We start from the raw sequence: 24,365 nt of genomic DNA on the forward strand, positions 1-24,365 counted from the left end.
AATTTTGAAAGAGCTACGGGAGCTAATGCCGAGGATACTGTGTGTGTTGACATGGGAGTTAGCACAGGTAGTGTGTGTGTGTGTGTGTGTGTGTGTGTTTGTGAGGATATATGTGTGTGTGTGTGTTTGTGTGTGTTTGTGAGGATATCTGTGTGTGTGTGTGTGAGTGTGTGTGTGTGTATGTGTGTTTGTGAGGATATCTGTGTGTGTATGTGTGTGTGTATGTGTGTGTGTGTGTGTGTGTATGTGTGTGTGTGTGTGTTTGTGAGGATGTCTGTGTGCGTGTGTGTGAGTGTGTGTGTGTGTGTGTGTGTGTGTGTGTGTGTGTGTGTGTGTGTGTGTGTGGGACACAGGGATCAGCTGCATTAACAGCAGAGACACAGAAAAGAGCCAGATTTCCTCCTTTTCACTGGTCTCACATTTGGGCTCACTGTGACAAAACGGTAGCTCGTATCAGAAAAACAAGCAGACCGTGGGCGTCGTAAGACCTTCCTGAAGACTTTGATATGTTTTTTGTCCTTGTAGAGTAAATATTTTGGACACATTCACGAGTTAAAGACAAAGGTCCTTCTCCTTCTCTCAGAAAATCTTTGCATTGGAGTGAATGGAGAGCAGACAGGTACTTTACCACGAACAGAGGCTCACAGTTTAAATTCTGTAAATCTCACTGCTTTGCTGAGCACATTGTGAGAGACACAACAAGTTTGTTTAGAACTGTGGAAAACATCATGTGTCTAGTGTGTAAATTGTGGCCGGGACGAGCGTGGAAAGAGAAAAGTTTCAGGCGATTTCACACACGTTCTCTCACTCTAAGTAGCAACATTCCGCACTCTAACACCAGATTTTTGGAAAAAGATCATGGTCATTGAACAGTGATTGATCAACAACGATAAGACCTATCAAACCAAGATGATAATACACCAACACACAAGGCTTGTGTCTACATTTTAAAGTTTAAATGAAGTCTGTAGGTGAAAGTTTGCCTGAGCAGTAGACCTTTGATAAACTGTGTGTTTGGGTTCTTTTTTTGGTCCGTCCCATTCATTTCCAATGGGACATTTGTCGCAGTTCGTATTTCGTAAAGAAAAGTAATAACACACTGATCCCGATAGAACCGCACGTTTTCATATATAAGGGACGAACAAAGGAAGGAAGATGAAGAATGATAAATAAGAAGAAACACGTGGGATAACAATAGGGCCCGAGCGTTGCCCTGTAGCCCTGATAACTCTTTAGTTTTTGTTCTTGTCCTTGTAGAGTCACTGTTCCAGCTCCTCAACTTTCTGACTGAATCATTCAGGGTTTAATCTACATCTTTTATTCTTTATTCAGGTTGAACAGCTGCAGTTTGTCAAAGATCAGCTGTGATTCTCTGGTCTCAGCTCTGAAGTCCAACCCCTCCCATCTGAAACACCTGGTCCTGAGTGGAAACAAGCTGAAGGATTCAGATGTGAATCAGCTTCTTGATCTTCGGGAGAGTCCAGACTATAAACTGAAGACTCTGAGGTGAGTAGAGGGTTCCAGTCAGTCCATGCTCCTTTCATCAGTATCGTCCTAAACACAGTTAGTATCAAAGATCCAGTGTTTCCTGTAAACCTGCAGCTTCTCAGTGAAGCTGTGAGAGGAGAATGGAGACAGGCTTCAGGATTGGACAGAAAGACAGAGAGAGAGACAACAGTCAGCCAATCAGATGAGCCAGAAGCTTGTTGTGATCATGTGTTTGAGTTGATGTGAAGACGACTGTTGTTGTTGTGTTGATGTGTCCAGGAAATAAAGCTGGATTCCAGCTGACAGCCTTCCAAGATGTATAGAGACAGTGGTGGTCATTCATCACATCTGATCAACAACTGATCACAGCTCTGAGATCAGTCTGACTGAAGCCTGCACATCACAGAAGCAGCATTACATTTAGTAACCATGAGTTTCTTAGTCAGCTGATCTTTGTTTCCATGGAGCAGCAGTAAATCCATCACTAAAGTGTTGGTGCAGTAATGAAGCGTTCAGGACTCTCAGCAGTTTCTTAGTGAAATGTGCAGAGGAAACAGACTTGATGCTAAAAGTCTCTGCAGGTCTGTGTGTGTTCACTCCAACACGTTAACATGAAGCTGAAAGGAAGCTGGCTGAGCTCCACAGCTGCTCCACTGCTGCTCTGAACAGGACTCAAGTCCCTGCTGCTCTTTCTACTGGATGTGATGATGAAGGGAAACACTCCTTCACCTCCTCTCTTCTTTCTCCTCCTCTCTACAGGTGGAGGTGATAAACAGGAGGATGAGCTGTGTCCTGATGATCCAGAGGGTGAAGCAGCAGCAGCTTGTGTGGACAGAGACTCTGACTGCAGATAAATGCTGATGTTGATCAAGAATTGAGCAGCTCAGTCACAAACATTCTTCTCCCAGTGATGTAGCCAGTGTTCAGTTATACTGACTCTGATACAGTGGTGTGAAAAAGAGTTTGGATCCTTCAGGATTTATTAGTTTTACTGTTTGTCACCTAAATGTTTCAGATCATTGAACAAATTTAAATATGAGACAAAGAACACAAGTAAACACAAGATGCAGTTTTTAAATGGAGGTTTTTATTATTAAAGGAAATAAATCCAACCCTACATGACCCTGTGTGGAAAAGAAAGAAGAGTTGTGAAGTGCAGTCTGTGTCTCTGGTTAATGCAGCAGCTTCAACAAAACTTGAATCCCTGTTCTTCAACTCACCTATAATGTGAGAAAGAAGCAAAAAGAGGTAAAGCAACATGTCTTTGGAGTTATTAAAGCCAGACAGACAGCACATCAACAAAGTTCTTCCACCAGAGTAGAATGAGGAAGAAATAATGTCATTGGATGAGCTGATGATGTTGAGTGGGCGGGGCCAGTTACAGCTTGACTTCAACTCAACCAATCAAATTCTTCTCTGCTTCAACAGCAGCTCTGTCTCAGATGTCAACTACTTCATTTCTTTGTTGTCTTTGTCCTCAGTCCAATGAGTCAGAAATCAGTGGCTGAACAGAGTGTAGCTCCCTCTAGTGGATGTTGTGGAGTATTGTGTTGTCTTTGCTCCAAAGGTTTTTGTTCAGAGTTTTGGTGTTTCCTGTCACTGTGGGCCTCAGAGCACAGTAGTACACAGCAGAGTCAGACACATGAAGCTTCTGGATCTTCAGAGGAACTGAGTTCTGGACGATTTTAGCATCAAATATCTCTCCAGTTGAAGGATTATCTTTTGCTCCCGTGTATCGTTGAAGCATGTACTTTGGAAAACCATTCACTTCTTGTTTGTACCAGAACAAATAGTCGGTTCCTCCACTGGCCTTAAAAGTGCAGTTGAGTGTGAGAGTGTCTCCTTCAGTAGCAATGACATCTCCTGGTGTCTGGATCACTTTGTCTTCTCCTTTACACTCTGGGGAAGAACAGAACATGCAGAGGAAGAGACGAATCAATAAAGATGATTGATTCAAGGACAACAATCAGCAGCTTTAAATGTGTTCAAGTGTGTGAAGAGGAAACATGTTGAGCTTTCTATCTTACCAAAGAAAAGAGCAGCAAGAATAATCCACAGCCAATGTTCCATCTGTACAACAAGGTTTAAATCAACAGGAGAAACTAGCTGATGGTCAACATTCAGTCTGACAATTGTTCTCTTCACAGCAGCAGTTATTATTGACACAATGGTTGAACCCAGTGCACAAGTAGTGCACCGCCTACTTGGTAATGTCGCCCTCTAGTGGAGATAAAAAGGCTTCCAGCAGCTTGTCAGTGTGTCAGCTGGTGTTTTTGTTCCCACTCTGTGTTTCCTGTCACTGTTTGTTTCATTAGTTTCTTCCAGGCTGGAATAATGTCATTCATTATCATCAGCTTGATCCAAATAGCTCTGTAAAAATCCTCCAGCTGATTCAAAATGCTGCAGAGAGAGCAATGATGGGAATCAGCCAGAGAGATCATATTACTCCACTTTAAACTTCTCTTCTTTAGCTCCCTGTAAAATCCAGAATAGAATTTAAATCCTCCTCCTTCCATCCAAGGCCCTTAAAGGCGTCGCTCCATCTGATCTCAGACCTCATAGAACCATATCAGCCCAGGAAAGTTCTATCTTCCTGCTGGTTCCTAGAGGTTCTAAAAGTAGAATGGGAGGTAGAACCTTCAGCTATCAGGCTCCTCTCCTGTGGAACCAGCTCCCAGTTTGGGTTCTGGAGGCAGACACAGTCTCTACGTTTAAGGTCAGGACTAAGACTTTCCTTTTAGACAAAGCTTATAGTTAGAGCTGGACTTAACCATCCCTTAGTGATGCTGCTATAGGCCGAGGCTGCAGGGGGACGATGCACTGAGGACTGAATTGAATTGAATTATCATTCGACCTGGGTAAGTTATATACGCTGTGGTGAAATCTTCATGTGGTAATTACTGGCACCGTTAGTGGCGTTATTCATCTGTTAGACGCTTATCAGCGTACTTTGTTTATCAGGAATGTGTATTATCGATCGTGTTATTATGTTGATATTTCTTTATTGAAATTAATATTATATACAGTATGTTCGCTGCCGTATTTTCTGTTTAAAAAGTATACATATCATTCATTTCAGTTCATGTTTCTCTTTAATTATTCTATGTAGAAACCATAATCAACAAGCATCAGAAAATAAACGAGTGCATGGTCGTCAAAGAGTGAGGTCATCATTAGCATCATCAGATGCCATTCTGGTCACACCTGTTCACACCCTGTGGAGATTGTAGATATATAGAATCATAACAGTCCATCACTTCATTCAGAGATCTTATTCCAGTACCTCCTTTACACTACCTGATAACAAAGCTGTTCAAAACACTTCCTGTTGTTTCAAACCATATCACATCTTGTCTTTGCTGTAATCAACATGGCCAATATACGGCTGTATTCTGGTTATCTGCTTAAATGAATAGTTTGAATGTACATTGACATATGAGCTGAGAGTTGAACTATACAACACAGGAAGGAGGAAGTGTGAACATGATGCTGCTGCAGTTTTCTGAGTTGAGTTGGGCCACCTCCATGGTTGCTCATATGCACATGCCCATACGTTGCCTGAACCAGTCTGAACCAGTTTTAATGACTTTCTGCTGGACGTGTGCATCCGTTGGACAGTTTGTGGGTGGAAAAGTGTGGATTTTAACCTGGTTTGTCACAGGTGTTCAGACACTTGTGGAAGCTGACAATAGTTTTCTCCAGCAGGTATAAGCTCAGAGTTTTTACTTTCATCAGTTTAAATCATGTTAGTGAAGTCTGACTTTTTTACTGCATGTCTGCTGCTGCTAAATTGCTCAGTATTGTAACTCCCACAGGTGTCCACTGGAGACCAACGTCAAGGCTGCTGCAGCTTGGGTATAAAAATCATTATAATGACACGTGAAGTGAAAGGAACGCAGCAACCAGAAAAGGACAGGAGCAGACACTGATGATACTGAGGTTCAGTCTGCAGTCATTCATGATTCTCTCTTTATCTTTTCTACTTGTTTTTGTTTGTTCAGTAACTTGTTAAACCCTAACGCTGCAGTATTACAGTAATGTCCAATGGTAGATAGTTTGGCTGCTGGCATGACACTGTTTGTGTCGTACTGTGGTTGTCACATAGAAGTTAATGTTGCATTTCATGCTCTGTCAGACATCAGGCTTTTTATATTTCTGCACCTTTTACAGAATAAGAAAGAAGACTTGGTAAGTAATAGTAACTGCAGGAAAAAGACAATATTTCAGCCCCTTTGTCACTCTTCACACGACATTGTTGTGTATTGATGTGCTGAAGAAAGAAATGATCACTGCTGACAAGTCTTCTCTTGCATTTAAAAAAGCTTTATTACAAGAAAGAACATTGTCAAAAACTCTTGCTGAATCTGAGAGAGCTTCCAGCCAATCATTGAATCCCCTCTTTCAGCTCCAACAGAAGCCCTGTTCCCAAACAAAGAAACCTTATCTCACGTCTAGTTAGTTTTATGAGCTGACATCTGGAAAATAACCTTTCAACTTTGTCCACGCACCCAAAAACAGGGACAGAAGAGAAAAACAACAAGAAGACCATATACTGCAAATCACCCTCCTCTTCACCAGTTCTACTTCTAAACTATTGAATCTCTTCTTAGCTATTACTTCACTTTTGCTGCTGTTGCTTCATATTATTCATCTGTTCTTCTTCCTCAGGACACTGACTCTTTGCCACCAGTGTTTCAAGGTGCATCTGTTTCCATCCTCTGGGCCCTACAACATAATGAACATGCTGTGTGAGACCAGGTGGTTGTTGTGTTGTCTTCCTTTATCTTCTAATAAGCAGACGAGGCGTGATAGCTGGTCTTGTTCAGCTTTACTTAACAGCTAGCATAAATCATGACAGTCCGGAGCTACCAGCATGGCTACATGCAACCACCGCTAAGCGGGTCACTGCACATGCTCATAACTACTGTGGCATGCTGGGTAATGGAGTTCTCAACCTCTTAACTCATAACATCATAGTTGTGTTGGAATGGGACATCGTCCTACACATCATTCCAGCCTTGTCATACCTATTTGGGCTTCTGTCTGCCCTAAACAGTGCATAACACTTGGAAGCTTTGCAGGTAATCTTTTCTTCTTCAGCCTGTTGTAGGGTTTGTTGTTGTTTGTAGTTTACAGTCATGTAAAGTTGGTCTCCTTGGCCTTTAATATGTGTTCTCATTCATTCAACATATTGCTATTGTATTGATTCTTTAATAGTAGGTCAGTAGTTATGCCATTAGGCTAATGCTATTAAGCTAACGATGGCCTGGAAGAAGGTTGTCCCAGTTAAACAGTATGTCTTTGTTGTGTGTTTTTTTACAGATGTGGCACAGCCTGTTAGTATGTATAAGACTGAGTTGTCTTTACTGGAATTGAAAGAAAAAGAGTCCAGAACAATATACTTTTTCTTTTTTTTCTTTTTTAACCTGTGTTGGATCTCCAATTCTCAAAAAAGAAAAAGAAAAAAATCAGTGCAACAATGGAACATGATACATTTTCATACTGGCAAGTGTTTCTATTCCTTAAAATACACACTGATGCCAAACGTGCACAGGAAACCACGTACTTGATGTCACGACCAGACAAGGACACAGGACACAGATGCAGGAAATGGTTTAAACAGTTTAAACAGTTTTTAATAAGGTTCAGGTACAAAAACTCAAGGCAAGGAAGATAAAGTCAGCTCTAAAAAACTGCCTCTGAAAAACCACTTCTAGGAAAATCTAAACTAAAAATCTAACTAAACTAAAGTAAAAGGGCCGAAGTCAATAACAAGGAAATATACATGAAAAAACTTACAGAAGGAAGAACTCTCTTTAGAATCATAACAGGGCACCATCCAAATAGCAACCCTAGCAAGGCTAAGGTGAACACACAAGACTAACACGAACACTCTGGCACAAGACAAGGGAGTCCCAGACTATTTGAACACATGGAGGTGATGGGGAACGGGTGGAAGTAACCAGGGATCAGGGAAGACGATCAGACCGGTGACACATGAGGAAGGACAAGTGACCTGAAACAAGAGGAGAGTTACTCTTCATAATAAAACAGGAAGTGACGAGACAAAACATGGAGAAAGGACAAAAACCCAAGATGACCTCACCGCGGTGTGACACTCGGTTTGTTTGTTTTTTACAAATATGGCATTAATCAAGAATAATTGTGTTCGGGGAATCTAGGAGTATATGACACTAAAGGAATAATTCTAAGTTTATTCAAAAAAAAATAAAAAAATCTAAAAAAAATGCATTTGGTGAAGATAGAAATACATGGAATTCAATCAAGAGGTTCTTTATTAGCCTCACAGTATTATCCTCACAAGGAGAACAAGAAGATCAAGTTGGTAGAACTCTTGACAAAACTTAAAAATCTTAGTTCAGTCAACAACAGCGAAAGTTGAGAAAACTCAAATCTCTTGCATCATGTTGCTTTGAATTTTTACATTTTCTCAATGTTTTCTTTTGTCCTACATGAAGGTAGAACAATCTCCATATTTATGTGGTGAAAACAAAGGAGATGGTGGTGGACTTCAGGAGAGGTGACCACATTCACTCTCCCCTTCACATTAAGGGAGAAGCTGTAGAGCCTCTTTCCAGGAGCTGAGAGACTCATGAACAATATGACAAAGACCATCTACTGCTCTATGCTCTTTCTTTATATCTGTCTTTATATTTTATATTCTTTATGTTTGTGTGCTCCTGAACCAGAGAAACTAGTAGTGTTTGTATGTGAATCATTTGACAATGACAATAAAGAACCTTGAACACCTGATCACAGCATGCACATAAAGAGATAATATCTTCAATAAAAACCCTTTAGTTAAAGCTGAGAGCAGCACTCATAAACACACCAGGTACAAAGTCTGATCCACACCCAGAGATAAACTCCCCTGCTTTCCTGTAAATGGAGAAGAGAGGCGGAATTCAATTCAAGTGTGTAGTCAGTTCAGACTCCATTTAGAGGAACACTGAGGTCTGAAGCAGGGTGAGTGTTAACGTTCTTCTTCTTCTTCTTCTTCTTCTTCTTCTTCTTCTTCTTCTTCTTCTTCTTCTTCTTCTCAACAGTTTGATTCAAACATTCACACCAACTTGTGATGAATCAGCTGATTCCTGGTGATTTACATAAACATATTAATGTCTTTCAAACCAATGACTATGAATCTAGTGTAGGCCTCTGATACCAAAGTGTTTATTATTTATTGATTAGGACGTCAATGTTGATGGTGTCAAATGCTTTAGACAAGTCTAAAAGATACCAATACCATAATCACCTGTATCAACTGTGTCATTGATTTTATCAGTTAGATCAAACACTGCCGTGTATGTAGTATTTTCTTTCTGAATCCATACTGGGATGGGACTATAGCATTTAGCTTGTCCAGATAGCTGCTAAGTCTATTGTAGACTCGTCTTTCCAGAGCCTTGGAGAGAGTTGTCAGGATGGAGAGTGGACGCTAGTTGCTCAAATGGTTCTTATCTCCACATGTGAAAACTGGTGGAAGTCGTGCAGTTGTCTCTGCTTGTGTTACTACTCCAGAAAGTAGAGACAGATTAATGCAGTAAGTAAGGGCTGCAGTTATTACACTGGCAACACCTTTCAGAGTTTCACTGGAGATTTTGTGGGTTCCAGCTGAGTTTGAACTTGGAACATGTTCATGATGATTTTATCAAGTCTTCATCAAGTCTCAACTTTCAAGTCTCAAGTAAGTCCCAGGTCATTTTTTCTTGGGCAATTCAAGTCAAGTCAAGTCAAGTCACCTTATTTTACCTGCACAATCTGATCTTAATAAAGTGAAAAGACAAGATATTAGTAACTTTCACTTAACTTCACTGGCCAATTTATCCAACTTGATTTGCATTGTAATTACTGATTTTTTTTTCAATTTAGTCATTTGAAATATTTTAGTTGCCTTGCAATTCACAATTTTAAAATCCTATTTATTTCATGTACTGTTTTAACATATATTTATTCTATTTTAAATTATATATACTTACTTTGCTAAGTTTTAAAGCCCTATTTATGTCATAATCTGTTTTTAAGCAATATTACTTGTTTTTTTTTTTAGCTTGTAACTACTCCATTTTTAAACCAGTACTTAATTTAGTCCATCTCAAACAGTATTCAATCGACTTTAAAATCTTATTTACTTAATTTACTCAATTTTAACCAAATTTTGGCTTGAAAGCCTGTGAGTCTCACAGTCAATGCAGAGTTGTCTGATAATATAAGTACAATCAGACTGGAGTCAGTGTTTCTCGATCAAATCTGGGCAGTTTTCTGCCGCCAGTTTCCACAGTTAGGCGCCATGAGGGTGACTGACACTTACAGTGAGATCAGCCTGAACGTGGCTACTGTACAACATGGCTGTACAACCATCGTTTATTGTTCTACAAACATGTATCATTAATTATTAATTAATTAATTAAAAACGTAATGATTCTGAGTTGGCTGGCATGTCATTTAGCCCATTTACCCCGCTGTTGCTAATTCATAAATCATGATGAACGGGTCGGAACGTTAGCTAAACATTAGCAACGTTAGCTAAATGTCCGTCGTTTCACTTTGTGTTGGTAATTCAGAAAACCATATTGGACGACCTTTGGTAACCCTCCGGCAGACATGGTGACACTGATTGGATATCAGAGGGTTGTGTGTTTCTAAGATTCACACGTAAGGTAGCATGACTGACTGACAGGGTATTGATCCAATCATGACCCCGCCATTCTCAGCCTGCGCTCATACCGGGTAATGTTTAATATTCATTTTATATTTATATTAAAACTGAAAACACGAAATCAACATTGCCTGCATTTAGAACTTCTACAAAATGATTACTCTTCTTCTTTCTAATATGAGTTAGTCTGTTTCTGTCATTGATTTATTGATTTTAATTATTAGCATTTGGGTTTTTTATATAATTTATTTTGTGATTGATGTATTTTAATATGGCCTTCATGAGCCATGGATTATGAATAGTTGTACTGCATAGTCTTCTCAGGGACGGTCCTTTGAATTCAGTTGTTATTTCTTTAGTTAGAGTCAAATGCAGCATCAGCATCACTGCAGTTGTAGATTCTAAACTATCCCTTAGCCTGCAAGTCCTCATTTAGACGTCATATGGTTTTTACATGAAGTAATTTAGTTTTTATTTCATGAACTCCTCAGTTTTCCTAAACTCTACTTTGTGTGTTCATCATGTTTCCATTGTGAAAATCGTGTTCAGATTTTCCTGCTACGTATATTCCATCAACCTGTGATCTGAGTTCATTAGTTTGTGATTGGATTCTTCCATTTGTTTCCAGAAGAAGTTGGTAGTAAGTGAAGAGAATATGTTCTGTGGTTTACTAGTCTGAGTTACAAAATGAACCAGTGTGTCTTTCAAAGCTGATTCTGAATCTAAAGAATTAGTTAGAATACGTGAGCTTCCTCATTCTGTTCATGGAGGAAAATGTAGGAATTCCCTTTGTAGTCTTTGAAAGGATCCATACTTCTAAAATCAAGTAGAACAGGTTTGGCTACAAGTCATTGGTCAAATCAAACTAATCAAAGTGAAAGGAATCAATCAAGGAAATGGAAATCTTTAAACACATTTAGCAATGTTGATAGTGAACTGGTTTCAGGTCAGTTTGTCCATTCACTCATAGTTAGCTTGTATTACTCTATCATAGCTAGAAAGACTTTGATTTTTAATGGTTTAATGACTGTAGAGAAATCATGTGACTGGAGAGGACTGACTGTATCTGAAGTTGATGTAAACTCACTGAGTGTTACTGGTTTACCTCTCAGACTGACTGAAGTCAGAAGATGGAGAAAGAGTCTACAGCATCCAGCCATCTGTCTATGAAGAGTGATCGGTCCAAAAGTCTTCCTCCAGAATTTAGTGAAGAACCTGGACCCTCAGACAAACAGTAAGAGAATTACTTCTATCTCATTTATGACTGATTTATTTTAGTGCAGGTAGGTAAGAACCTAGTCTGGGTTTAGAACCAGGAAGTACTGATGGTATTTGTGTAGTAAAACACCTGAGAACCTCCATTTCAGAACGTCCACTCATCAATGTTCAGATATATTTGTCCTAATGTTGAAGCGTGTACAGATTTCCAGATGGCTACTAGTGGATGGACTGAGCTGCAGTTTTCTCCTCCTCCCATAGTCAGTGTGTAGCAACCAGCCAGTGTAGTTAGAGTGTGATCTGTATCTGATCAGTCCAGTTCACTGTCAGTAACATGTGTTAGACTCTTCTAAGCTCAGTTCAGACTGAACTAACTCAAGATGAAACAGTGAAGGACAGAACCAGCTCTCTTTGATGGAAGGCTTTTACTGTCAAGTCTCTGCAGGAAGTGTTGAGTTTGTATCATCAGTGAACTTCAGGTAGATCACTCAGTGTTTAATAAGACAGACAGACAGGAAAAGAAGTTCACTGGTGCTGATGAAAGCAGGAGAGATGAAATCAAAGGAAGTCAGTTCAAACTTTTCCCTATGAGCGTCTGAGCTTCTGGACAGTGAAGTCAAATGTTGATATGTTTCACCAACAATGTGTAAATGATGTTAGTGATGAAGAAATGTGTTGGCAGAGAGAGGAAGTGGAGTCCTGTTTCTGTGGAGGAGCAGCCGTCCTGCTGTGCTTTGTGTCAGGACGTCCTGAAGGATCCAGTCTCTACCAGCTGTGGACACTGGTTCTGTAGACAGTGCATCACCTCATACTGGGACCAGTCTGCTTCATCAGGACACTCCTCCTGTCCCCAGTGTGGACAAATACCCAGAACAAGTGAGACTGTCCATCTGTCTGCTGATGGACTCTTTACTGGAAACCTGTTGGTTGGATCCAGACACACTGAGGGTTTCACAGCATGGGGGGTTTAAGATCATTATAAATATCATTTTAAATGAACTCCCAGTGAAATGTCATGACACAGACACACATCTTGTCCTTAAGACAGACTTGATGAAAAATAACACAAAAGAATCTGCTGTGCTGACATCAGTTTGTAGGCAACACAACAGTAGAAACTGAGTAGCTGATGAGTTGCAGTACATTGAATAGATTAAAAACTTGACATATATCAGTATAATGATGTATTAGTTTAGATGCATGTAGTTTAAATCATTATCTTTATTTTTCTCCACTTCAAGCAGCCTTGTTTTACTCTTTGCGGCAACTGAGAAACCAACAAGCAGACTAACAGTCAACTACAGCTACTTAAACTGTTGCCGCTGATACAACCAGAGCAAATGCAGCTTTTTTTAGATGTTCTGTGAAAAATAAGACATTAACATATTGTTCATCATTTAATTAGTGGAGCAGTCTTCTGCCTCCACTATCAATCAAACACTGACATGTTCTCTCAGAGGCTGAAAGAAAAAAAGAGCAGTTCTAATGTTTTATTATGAGAACAAGGAACTCTGTAAAATGTTTAAAGTCTGTTCTTTTCTTTCTGTCTCTGGTTTGTTCTTCTTTCCAGCTGATGTTGGTCTGCAGGAGGTTTTAGATGAACATAAGATCAGTCTGAGGAGGAGATGTGAACATGTGACTGAAGGAACTGATGTAAGAGGAAGAGGAACCCTCCTCAACAGGATCTACACTGAGCTCTACATCACAGAGGGACAGAGAGAAGAGGTTAATACCCAACATGAGGTTGAGCAGCTGGAGACAGCTTCCAAGATGAAGGCCCTCCATGACACTCCAATCAGGTGCCACGACATCTTTAAAGCCTTACCTGACCAACAGAGACACTTCAGAGTGGTTCTGACCTACGGCGTCGCTGGCGTTGGAAAAACCTTCTCAGTGCAGAAGTTCACTCTGGACTGGGCAGAGGGTTTGGAAAACCAAGATGTCAGTGTGGTGATTGTGCTTTCGTTCAGGGAGCTGAACTTGATCAAAGATGAGCAGTACAGTCTTCTCAGGCTGCTCCATGTTTTCCATCCAACATTACAGAAGGTCACAGCAGAGCAGCTGGCTGCCTGGAAACTTTTGTTCATCTTTGACGGCCTGGATGAAAGCAGACTTTCACTGGACTTCAACAAGAGGAAGGTTGTGTCAGATGTCACACAGAAGGTATCAGTCAACGTGCTGCTGACAAACCTCATCAAGGGGAACCTGCTTCCCTCGGCTCTGGTCTGGATCACTTCCAGACCTGCAGCAGCCAATCAGATCCCTCCTACATGTGTTGACAGGGTAACAGAAGTACGAGGCTTCACTGACGCCCAGAAGGAGGAGTACTTCAGGAGGAGGTTCAGTGATGAAGAGCTGTCCAGCAGAATCATCTCCCACATCAAGACCTCCAGGAGCCTCCACATCCTGTGTGGAGTCCCAGTCTTCTGCTGGATCACTGCTACAGTTCTGGAGCACATTTTGACTACAGAGCAGAGAGGAGAGCTGCCCAAGACCCTGACTGACATGTACTCACACTTTGTGGTAGTTCAGACAAAGAGGAAGAAGAACAAGTACCATGAGGGACATGAGACGAGTCCACAGGAGCTGACGGAGGCTGACAGGGAAGTTCTTCTTAAGCTGGGGAGGTTGGCATTTGAACATCTGGAGGAAGGAAACATCATGTTCTACCAAGAAGACCTGGAGCGCTGTGGTCTGGATGTGACAGAGGCCTCAGTGTACTCAGGAGTTTGTACAGAGATCTTCAAAAGAGAGAGTGTGATCTTCCAGAAATCAGTCTACTGCTTTGTTCATCTGAGCGTTCAGGAGTTTCTGGCTGCAGTCTACATGTTCCACTGTTACACCAACAAGAAGACAGAGGTTCTGAAGAACTTCCTGGAGAGAGAGTTCCAGTATAACACTAAGTCTCTGGATTACTCGACGGGGATTTGTCGCGGTGACAGCTTGGATAGTGATGAGGTTGTTCTTTATAATGATGTTGTTGCTGATGATGATGATGATGATGATGATGATGATGATGATGATAGTAATGATACCACGGCGCCTCTGAGTGACTTCCTGTGTGGAGCCACGAAGAAATCCCTGGAGAGTAAAAATGGTCACCTGGACCTGTTTGTTCGCTTCCTTCATGGCCTCTCTCTGGAGTCCAACCACAGACTCTTAGGAGGTCTGCTGGGTCAGACAGAGAACAGTCCAGAAATCATCCAGAAAACCATCAAAAACCTGAAGAAGATGAACACTGATGAAATGTCTCCTGACAGAAGCATCAACATCTTCCACTGTCTGATGGAGATGAACGACCTCTCAGTTCATCAGGAGATCCAAGAGTTCCTGAAGTCAGAGAACAGATCAGAGAAGAAACTCTCTGAGATCCACTGCTCAGCTCTGGCCTACATGCTGCAGATGTCAGAGGAGGTTCTGGATGAATTGGACCTGAATCAGTACAGAACATTAGGTGGGGGACGACGGAGACTGATCCCAGCTGTGAGGAACTGCAGAAAGGCTCGGTGAGTCCTGATCATTAACAGAATCAGTCAGATTAGTAGTTTAGTTCCTCAGATTTTCTCAGGATTACTTTAATATTATTGTTCTTAGTTTTACCTGAAAGAATTTACATCTGTTGACTTTTTTTTCTGAAACTTCTTCAAATGCTGAAAGTATAAAATGTTTTTGTTGTGATTTTTGCTTTTATGGAGAAGAAGTTTGTGTTTAATCCTTCATGTTTTAATGAACTGTTTCTTTATTTTTAAGTGATGAAAGCTTCATGTGAACCCGGTAAAACTAATGAAAGACTGCAGAGGTTAAGAAGATTTTATAGTTTAATGATTTAAAACCAGATCAGTGTCACTGTGTTAAAAGATCAACTACTGAAGTCAGTGTATAGGATGTTTCATTCAGACTCAAAGTGCCACTTTATAAGGGATATAATTTAGAAGAGACAGACAAGATAAGATCAGATAATCCTTCATTTGTCCTAAAGGAAAAGAAAATTCATCCAGTGTTTATCAAATATACAAGAGTGAATAAAAGCAATAAACAAACAAAATATTCCAAAGTATATGAACACCAGCCCAGACCCTGACGGAGCCGTCACCTCGTCTAAAAATAATATGTAGACCTGAGAACATGAGATGAGATGAATAAATAAGTAGTTCATTTAAAAAGGAAACACAGCAAGTAAAAGAGATTTAAAAGTAAATAAATGAAAGCTCAACCAGACTCTGGTGTGGTTTGCAGGCAGCGTGCGTTAACTGATTTAATTGACTGAACGCCGCTGACTCTCCACTTTCTTTCCACCGACCGCTTGTTTTTCCAGGTTTGGAGGGAGGGAGGGGCTTCTCCTCCTACATCGTCCAATCAATGAGCTCTTTTTAAACCATGTGACGTTGCTCTGCAGAAACTGCAGCATGAAAGCAGAACTGAATCTATTTAAATAAAGCCAACGATCAGATCAGGTGATTCCTTCCTGTCACGTGTTTAGTTTGATTTCAGTCGTCAGGTTTTTCCTGCGTATGGACGAGACAGTAGTAGGTCACTAACAGAGATCATCTCCACAACTGTTCACTGAGTTCAACTCATTCTAAATGTTCTGGAGTCAAACTGAAGACATGTTTTCATCAACCAGACGTCTTCATTCTGACTGACTCTCACCTCACTCTGGTTCATACTCATTCAGTCTGGGTCTACAATGGAAATGATATAACAACAGATATTATTTGTTTTCTATTCACAGATTAAATGGATGTAGACTCTCAGAGACTCACTGTGAAGTTGTGTTCTCAGCTCTGAAGTCCAACCCTTCCTATCTGACAGAGCTGGACCTGAGCGGAACTGACCTGAATAATTCAAGAGTGGAGCATCTGTCTGCTGGACTGGAGAGTCCAAACTGTAAACTGGAGACTCTGAGGTCAGTTCACTGGAGCTGTGGGAGGTTTTCTTTATTTATTCACTCATTATTGTCAAATGTTCTTTAGTTGATACATTTTCAGTAAATCTGAAGGAGTCTCTTCTTTTTCTCTATGTCGTGTTTTTCCAAATGTCTGAACAATAGTTTTTCCTTGTGGCTCCAAATAGAAGTGAAAGACTTGAGCAGGGTTCGTTTAAAGGGGACAGAGGTGGAGTCCTGACGGGGAGATGATGTGAGCCTCCACAGGTTCATGTTGTGCTCCATCAGTCAGTGAAGATGAAGTCAGGACTGATGAGGCTCTAGAGTGTGTGAGGATGTGAATGAGGCTGATGAAGATCTGATGAGAGCAGATAAAAGTCTGAGAGAGAGACAGGTCAGAGAAAGAGGAGAAAGACGTGAATGGAAAACTGGATGAAGGTGAAGTTAGGAGCTGTGATGATGTTGGTGGATCAGAAGCTGACATGGCTGCTACAGAGACAAGCCACACAGCTGCTGTGGTGAGGTGTGTGTTAAAGCAGAGTCCTAAACAGCAGCCTAACACAGGCCCAAACATCCCAACAAAGATACAAAGGCTCAGTCTCCTCTGGTTTTTAGCCTCCACCCAGGAATTAGTAGCAGAGCTCTACTGGAGGAGGGTTCACATGTCAGAGACACAACCAGGGACCAACATCACACCAGACTGAAAGTCATCATGGAAACTTTAACATCTGCTCTAAAATAGAAGCAGTGAAGGGAAGATACAGCTGGTGTCACATGTTACTGGGTTTAGTCAGTAAGTGATGATGTCTGTAGAAGACGTGAAGATCCACAATAACACAAGGACAGAGTCAGACAAACATGTCTGAGGAGGTTTAATCTACATCATGTCTGTGAAGGTTTCTTAGTCATCCAGGTCATGGTAATCCAAAAAAACGTTGAATAAGCTGACCTTATTCAACGTTTTTTTGGATTTAATCTACATCTTTTATTCTTTATTCAGGTTGAGGAGCTGCAGGTTGTCAGAGACCAGCTGTGATTGTCTGGTCTCAGCTCTGAAGTCCAACCCCTCCCATCTGAAACATCTGGACCTGGGTGGAAACTTCGACCTGAATGATTCGGGAGTGAAGCAGCTGTGTGGTTTTCTGGAGAGTCCAGACTGTAGACTGGAGACTCTGGGGTCAGTTCACTGTCTGTTACTGTTGTAGATCTGATATGTTTAATCACCAACTGAATCTAATTCATCTTCATTTATAACTTTATTGATCCTCAAACTAAAGACACAATACTTTAAATAATTCTTTAGTTTTTGTTCTTGTCCTTGTAGAGTCACTGTTCCAGCTCCTCAACTTTCTGACTGAATCATTCAGGATTTAATCTACATCTTTTATTCTTTATTCAGGTTGAATAACTGCAGTTTGTCAGAGATCAGCTGTGATTCTCTGGGACCAGCTCTGAAGTCCAACCCCTCCCATCTGAAACATCTGGACCTGAGTAGAAACAACCTGAAGGATTCAGGAGTGAAGCAGCTGTGTGGTTTTCTGGAGAGTCCAGACTGTAAACTGGAGACTCTGGAGTGAGTTCACTGTCTGTTAATAATGTGTTACTGTTATTTTCTTCAGAAACTAATTTCTTTGATAATAGGAAGGTGTTACTCGTACCTTGACATGTTTCAGTGGAAACTTCCACCTTCCTCAGAAGTGTCCCTGATGGTAGGGTGACATGGTCTTATCAACTGATGATACCGAGGTGTGACCATCCTGTCAGTTTGACAGCTGTCATTGTGATAGACGGTCACGCCTCCCACTGTCCTTCATCTCTCCAGGATGTTGGTCTAGGTGTGTGAGCGCATGAAGGCTCCCTGGTCTCTGTTCATGTTCCTCAGACCTCACTTCCTGCTCTTAGTCTCCTCCCTGATCCAGTGTTGGTGTCTGTCCTCGTCTGTGTAGATCACTCTGGCCTTGCCCTCAATCCTTGATGGGGTTTTCTCTTTTGCAGCGGTCGATTACGGCTGATTTGTAGTTATCTTGTTGTTTCTTGTTGTTTATGTTCTTGTTTTCTTGTGTTGAACTTTCTCCTGTCTCCCTGATGTGTGTTTTATTACCTGACTGATGTGGAATCTCATATATATTTTTGTACTTGTTGCGTTGTTTGATTTAGTCCTCAGAGTGTACTAGTGTTTGTTGTAGTTGTGTGATGTTTGACTGGTGTGGTTATGTTGTGTCGTTTCATGTCTGTCTGGATGCGTTCAGTGACCCCTCTGGTAGTGTCATTATTCCTCTGTTTTATTGATGTGTTTCTTTTGGTTCCCTGTATGTTTGGTTTCCTTTGTCCTTGTAGAGTCACTGTTCCAGCTCCTCAACTTTCTGACTGAATTAATAGTGATTTAATCTACATCTTTTATTCTTTATTCAGGTTGAAGAGCTGCAGTTTGTCAGAGATCAGCTGTTATTATCTGGTCTCAGCTCTGAAGTCCAACCCCTCCCATCTGAAACATCTGGACCTGAGTTACATCAGCCTGAAGGATTTAGATGTGAAGCAGCTGTGTGGTTTTCTGGAGAGTCCAGACTGTAGACTGGAGACTCTGAGGTCAGTTCACTGTCTGTTACTGTTGTAGATCTGATATGTTTAATCACCAACTGAATCTAATTCATCTTCATTTACAACTTTATTGATCCTCAAACTGAAGACCAATCTTCCTGTACATTGTCCAAGCAGCGTAGCTGCGAGGAACCCATTGTGTCTACGTTTTCTTCTTCTTCTTCTTCTTCTTCTTGTTATTCTTCTGTCTTCTGCCATTGGAGTCTATGGCAGCCCATAGAACCGTATGGTAAAAAGTTGTGAAATTTTGCACATTGACTAAGGACAGTAGGATCTTTAATTTGCCTGAGATACATGTTGCCAGTAAGTATGCTCTAGCGCCACCAATGGGTCAAATTTGGAAGTACATTTGCACACGTTATGGTTGAACCGTACGCCTGAAATTTACAAACAAGGTATCCTTGTGATCCTTGGATGATGCTGAGTTCAGCCTACCCTATGACGTCATGATGCGTAATAATAGATTTTCCGCCATCTTGGATTTTGTTAAAAACCTTTAAAAAGTTTCACGGGTCCCAAATTTTGTCCGATTCTCACGAAAATTGGCACAGACTATCTTCAGACCAAGCCGCACAAAAGTTACTAGATGGGTTTTTTAATTTCCACTTCGTTCGTCCGCTGCAGCCAATCAAAATCAGCGGCGAAGGTGCTGTTTTCGATGTGGCCAGTGCCCAGATAGGCAACGGTGAGACATATTGACATCACATTTGGCAATATGGGTCCTGACCCGGTCCCAAGTGGACACCATGAATTTGGTGGTGTTTGGTCTCTAGGGGGCGCTGTAATTAGACAAACATGGTTTTTGCTCATATCTCTTGATGGGTTAATATTTGAAATGACTTTGTGACATCCACAGGTACTGTGGGGTGCCCCATTGATAGTTCATGCCAACTTTTCGTGTTAGCCAATCGTTGCTGCCGGCGGCGCCGCCAAACAGGGAGTTTGCTCTTATCTCGGTGACGCTTTGACTTCCGAGGACCAAACTTGGTCAGACGCTTTGGGACTCCCTCCAAAATGCACAACAAAAATTCAATGTCATTCGGCCTCTAGGAGGTGCTGTAATTAACAAATTGCGTATTTGCTCTTTTCTCTTGACGTGTTAGGATTTCAGAGTAAATTTTCATGTTTGCTGAAACTGTGGAATGTCCCCTTTCAGGATCTGGCAAAACTTTTCACGCAATCGCAAGAATTTGGCCGGTCGTATTGGATTTTGTCAAAAACCTTGAAAAGATTCACAGGTTGCAAATTTTGTCTGTTTCCCAAGATAATCGTCACAGACTATCTTTAGACCGAGCCGCACAAAAGTTACTTAGTGCCATTTTCATTGTCCAATCCGTTTGCCTGCTACAGCCAATAAAAATTGGCGGCGGAGCCTCTAATGTCAGTTCGTATTTCTGCCAATCCTTTGCCGATTCGCTCAAAACTTCTCGTCTAGCCTTATGGCCGATTGGCCGATGTGCTTGGACCCCCTCATTGCTGCATGCAGCTAAATTTTTTTTTACTTTTGTTTTCATTGTGTGATCATTGTGTCTGTGTTACAGCTTGTTGCTTGAATTTCTGCAGGAACTATTTTCTTTAACCAGTTTGTTGGAATCCAGTGTCTTTTCCTCTCACGTGTCATTTATACTCATGAATTTTTAGAACAAGTGAACAAGTACAAGTTCTAGAACAAGACACAGGTTTTGGTGTAGACATTCTCCAACATGTCACCAAAGAGAACATCCAAACAAATGTATTCTATATGTGGAATCCAAAAAAGAAGCGAGATGCCGCATTTAGTCCGTGGTCCGCTTTGTGTAACTCCTCCCGTCTTCCATTTCACCTGTTAATCTGTAGAGCGTCGCCTCATAGGACACTGTCTCCACCTGCATCCAACCACTCCCTCAGATTAGGAGACACAGCTGCTTTCCACCGTCTCAGAGCGACTCTGGAAGCTGGAATCAGGCCCATCGTGATGACACAAAATGTTCTGGTCACCTGTCCCCTAGTAGACACATAACAGGAGTCAGACCATTCACTCAGGACGTCAGCAGCTTTCATCGAGAATGGAGACACTAATGTCCACTCCCACATACAGCGCAGAAAAGTTCCCAGTTCTGTTTTACATTTTTTAACACTTCTTGTCATTCAGCAGTTTCATTGTTGTGGTAATACCTGTGTATAATCTCGTACTGCGTGAGCTTCCCTCTGCCTCCCTCACATACCTCCCACATCCTGACAACATCTCCAGATGTTTCTCCCTCTCACACTGACAGAGACACTAGTTAGTTTGTAGGATTGTGAAGCTGTGCAGCACTCCAGTGGCATATTAATATCGTCCATGATACGATTCTCTGAGAAGTTACCTGTTCAAGATTTTACACAATTCAATTCAATTCAATTCAGTTTTATTTATATAGCCCCAATAACAATACAAATCATCTCAAGACGCTTCACAAAAACCAGCCTGAAACCTCCAGAGCAGCCTGAGGGAAAAACTCCCTTTAACAGGAAGAAACCTGGAGCAGAACCAGCTCATATGGAGGAACCATCTGCTGAAGACCAGCCGGGTAGAACCAGAGAAGATAGAGAGAAAAGAAGAACAGGAGAAACTAGATAAACTAACTTCTGTCATAGATACAAACATCAAGCTGAAGGAAACATGTAGGATCTAGTAATATAACACATAGCTGATGATCTGTGACAGTTTGTGAGTATAACAGGAATCATGGGCAGGTTGGTGAATAGTTCATCTAGGTAGGAGTGGACACCTGGAGGAGGACATGAAGACTGGGACAGATGTAGTTTATGGAGCTCCACAGGTCTGATACACAGACTCCAGACCATGAAGACTGGGACAGATGTAGTTTATGGAGCTCCACAGGTCTGATACACAGACTCCAGACCATGAAGACTGGGCTGGTTGATGAGGCCACGGCAGCAGATGTAGCTTAGAACTCCACAGGTCAGATATTCAGCCTCCAGACCAGAGACCCTCACAAGAAGATGGAGGGAGAGAGGGAGACACAGTGGTTAGTAAATTATAAGAGATAGTCAGTGCTCTTGCTGCAGCGTTTTGAATCAGTTGGAGGATTTTTAAAGAGTATTTGGAGCCAGACAGTAACACGTTACAATAATCCAGCCTGGATGACTGCTGGGGCCGCCACAGTGTGTGTTCCTGTTTCTATGAAGTGTTGGGTCCATCTTGTTCTTGGGGGGTCATTTTTAGGCCCCTTACAACAGGAGGAGAAAGTCAGTCTGTTTATTTTAGAGAAAAGCTCCTTGACACATCAGACTGAATCATTCAGGGTTTAATCTACATCTTTTATTCTTTATTCAGGTTGAGTTGCTGCAGGTTGTCAGAGATCAGCTGTTATTATCTGGTCTCAGCTCTGAAGTCCAACCCCTCCCATCTGAAACATCTGGACCTGAGTTACAACAACCTGAAGGATTCAGGAGTGAAGCAGCTGTGTGGTTTTCTGGAGAGTCCAGACTGTAGACTGGAGACTCTGGGGTCAGTTCACTGTCTGTTACTGTTGTAGATCTGATATGTTTAATCACCAACTGAATCTAATTCATCTTCATTTATAACTTTATTGATCCTCAAATTGAAGACACACTACTTTAAATAACTCTTTAGTTTTTGTTCTTGTCCTTGTAGAGTCACTGTTCCAGCTCCTCAACGTTCTGACTGAATCATTAATGATTTAATCTACATCTTTTATTCTTTATTCAGGTTGAAGAGCTGCAGTTTGTCAGAGATCAGCTGTGATTCTCTGGGACCAGCTCTGAAGTCCAACCCCTCCCATCTGAAACATCTGGAGCTGAGTGAAAACGACCTGAAGGGTTCAGGAGTGAAGCAGCTGTGTGGTTTTCTGGAGAGTCCAGACTGTAGACTGGAGACTCTGGAGTGAGTTCACTGTCTGTTACTGTTGTAGATCTGATATGTTTAATCACCAACTGAGTCTAATTCATCTTCATTTATAACTTTATTGATCCTCAAACTAAACACAAATCCAAACCCATTTAACCCTTAAGTCCTCTTCCGGCTGTGGCGGGGCGGTAGGGCTAATAAATTGTACTTAGTTATTTTACACTGAAATCAGTATACTTGTTGCCAGACAACGCCACCTCAGGTACTCACCCTAAGGACATTACTATTACCAAATCTTCGGTTTTACACAATACAGGTCCGTTGCTCGACAAGCAAGAGACGTGGCCTATGAAATTAGTCACAATAATATTTTATTAATACAAAGGATCCAAACAAAAGAAAATGCAAAAACAAAAGTTAATCAAGGGCTTCGGCCTAAAAGTAGCTAGGGCAAGCGAAAGGAGGGGTCCCCAAAGTAAAAGTTCCCCCAGACACACGTGAAAAGAGCACACCCGTGAACGACCCACATCCCTGGAAACGGCACAGCAGACAGGAGGGTCTCCTACGATCACCCACACCACTACAGGCCGTCAGCCCCTGAAACAAAAAGAAAAGCAACGAATATAATCAGCAAATATACAAAGTTAAAATATCACCAGATGAAATGATAAAACTGCTAATACAAATCAAATCGCCAGCATCAATTGAACACAATCGGAATTGAATGAAAAACGAAATCCGAAAGTGTGAACCAGATAAAAGGGGTCACGAAACCCTCACTAAAAAAAGAGCGGACGCTGGCAGCCGAGAACGGGCTGCTACGAGCCGCGGCGAAGGCGAACGACCCAACCACAGGTGGGCGACCAGCGCAATAGGACGGACGGCAGCAAAGCACCGCAGCACGCCGGAGCCAGCCAAACCCGAGCCGGGAAACAGCTGCACGGACGGACAGGAACTTGAAGCAGGACAAAGCAGCAGAGGTCATGCAGACGGAAGGGAGCCAATGGAGGTGATGGACTTGATCCTACTTAAACAAAAAGGAAATTAAATACCCGATCGCTCCCCCCACAGGACAGGTTAGACTCAGAAAGAATGAACTACATACCTTATGGTACAGCACCTGTTCATGCAACCAGTGAGACGAGGCAAGAGCAGCGAGCCGCTACCAGCATTTACCTGTGACCACACTACATTAAACTACTGATAACGAGAGATTCAGCACAACGAGAGAGGATACGCACCAGACAAGGAGACCACATGGAGCCAGAATCCACCCACAGCCCCCTTGTCACAGCACAAGAAATAGTTAAGGCTCCCGCAAATACAAAACTGGCAAAAACGTACGCGGCCCCCGGAGTTACCTGTTGCAGCCACACAGGATGTCCCGGAAATTACGCCAGCGGGAGACAGAGGGAGGAGGCGTAGGAGGGGCCGCTCTTTTATCCACGACCCCATCATAATTGGCTCCTGGCCACGCCCAGCCGCATAATTATATGCTGCTACACGGCATTCTTGTACATTTTCTTTTTCTTTGTGTGATCATTGTGTCTGTGTTACAGCTTGTTGCTTGAATTTCTGCAGGAACTCTTCTCTTTAACCAGTTTGTTGAAACCCAGTGTCTTTTCCTCTCACATGTCATTTATACT

The 24,365-nt window shown here is 41.7% G+C and overlaps 2 protein-coding genes and 2 long non-coding RNA genes across 5 annotated transcripts in view; 3 read left to right on the forward strand and 1 right to left on the reverse strand.

The window, feature by feature from the left end:
- The window catches only part of LOC124998876 (NACHT, LRR and PYD domains-containing protein 3-like), a 16,192-nt gene extending 13,592 nt beyond the window's left edge, over window positions 1-2,600 (forward strand). The window contains exons 9-10 of the mRNA XM_047573507.1: window positions 1,333-1,506; window positions 2,248-2,600. Of these exons, the coding sequence (XP_047429463.1) occupies window positions 1,333-1,506; window positions 2,248-2,257 (184 nt within the window). The 3' untranslated portion in view covers window positions 2,258-2,600. The remainder of the gene's footprint in view (window positions 1-1,332; window positions 1,507-2,247) is intronic.
- Window positions 2,601-3,668: 1,068 nt separating this feature from the next.
- Window positions 3,669-8,262, forward strand: LOC124998916. Its single transcript, XR_007111107.1, has 2 exons — window positions 3,669-6,246; window positions 6,811-8,262. It is a non-coding gene; the product is annotated as an uncharacterized LOC124998916 (long non-coding RNA).
- A 145-nt stretch (window positions 8,263-8,407) lies between these two features.
- LOC124999439 (NACHT, LRR and PYD domains-containing protein 12-like) lies at window positions 8,408-18,243 on the forward strand. Its single transcript, XM_047574360.1, has 8 exons — window positions 8,408-8,475; window positions 11,278-11,399; window positions 12,066-12,259; window positions 12,954-14,889; window positions 16,116-16,289; window positions 17,269-17,445; window positions 17,668-17,726; window positions 18,215-18,243. Exons 2-8 carry the CDS (start codon window positions 11,296-11,298, stop codon window positions 18,241-18,243), a joined length of 2,673 nt encoding a protein of 890 aa, XP_047430316.1. The 5' UTR covers window positions 8,408-8,475; window positions 11,278-11,295.
- Window positions 18,244-23,073: 4,830 nt separating this feature from the next.
- Window positions 23,074-24,361, reverse strand: LOC124998915. Of its 2 annotated transcripts, XR_007111105.1 has the most exons (3): window positions 23,961-24,361; window positions 23,825-23,895; window positions 23,074-23,743 (listed from the first exon to the last, which is right to left on the reverse strand). It is a non-coding gene; the product is annotated as an uncharacterized LOC124998915 (long non-coding RNA). The 2 variants fall into 2 exon arrangements; XR_007111106.1 differs by having other exon boundaries at window positions 23,074-23,895.
- Between the last annotated feature and the right edge of the window lie 4 nt (window positions 24,362-24,365).

The sequence above is a fragment of the Mugil cephalus genome, chromosome 21 (genome assembly GCF_022458985.1).
Source record: "Mugil cephalus isolate CIBA_MC_2020 chromosome 21, CIBA_Mcephalus_1.1, whole genome shotgun sequence".
In the NCBI taxonomy this organism is placed as follows: domain Eukaryota; kingdom Metazoa; phylum Chordata; class Actinopteri; order Mugiliformes; family Mugilidae; genus Mugil; species Mugil cephalus.

Coding starts and splice junctions, on each gene's coding strand:
- LOC124999439 (XM_047574360.1), top strand. CDS start 11,296: ATGGAGAAAGAGTCTACAGCATCCAGCCATCTGTCTATGAAGAGTGAT. Junction 11,400..12,065: donor CCTGGACCCTCAGACAAACA/GTAAGAGAATTA, acceptor ATGTGTTGGCAG/AGAGAGGAAGTGGAGTCCTG. Junction 14,890..16,115: donor AGGAACTGCAGAAAGGCTCG/GTGAGTCCTGAT, acceptor TTCTATTCACAG/ATTAAATGGATGTAGACTCT.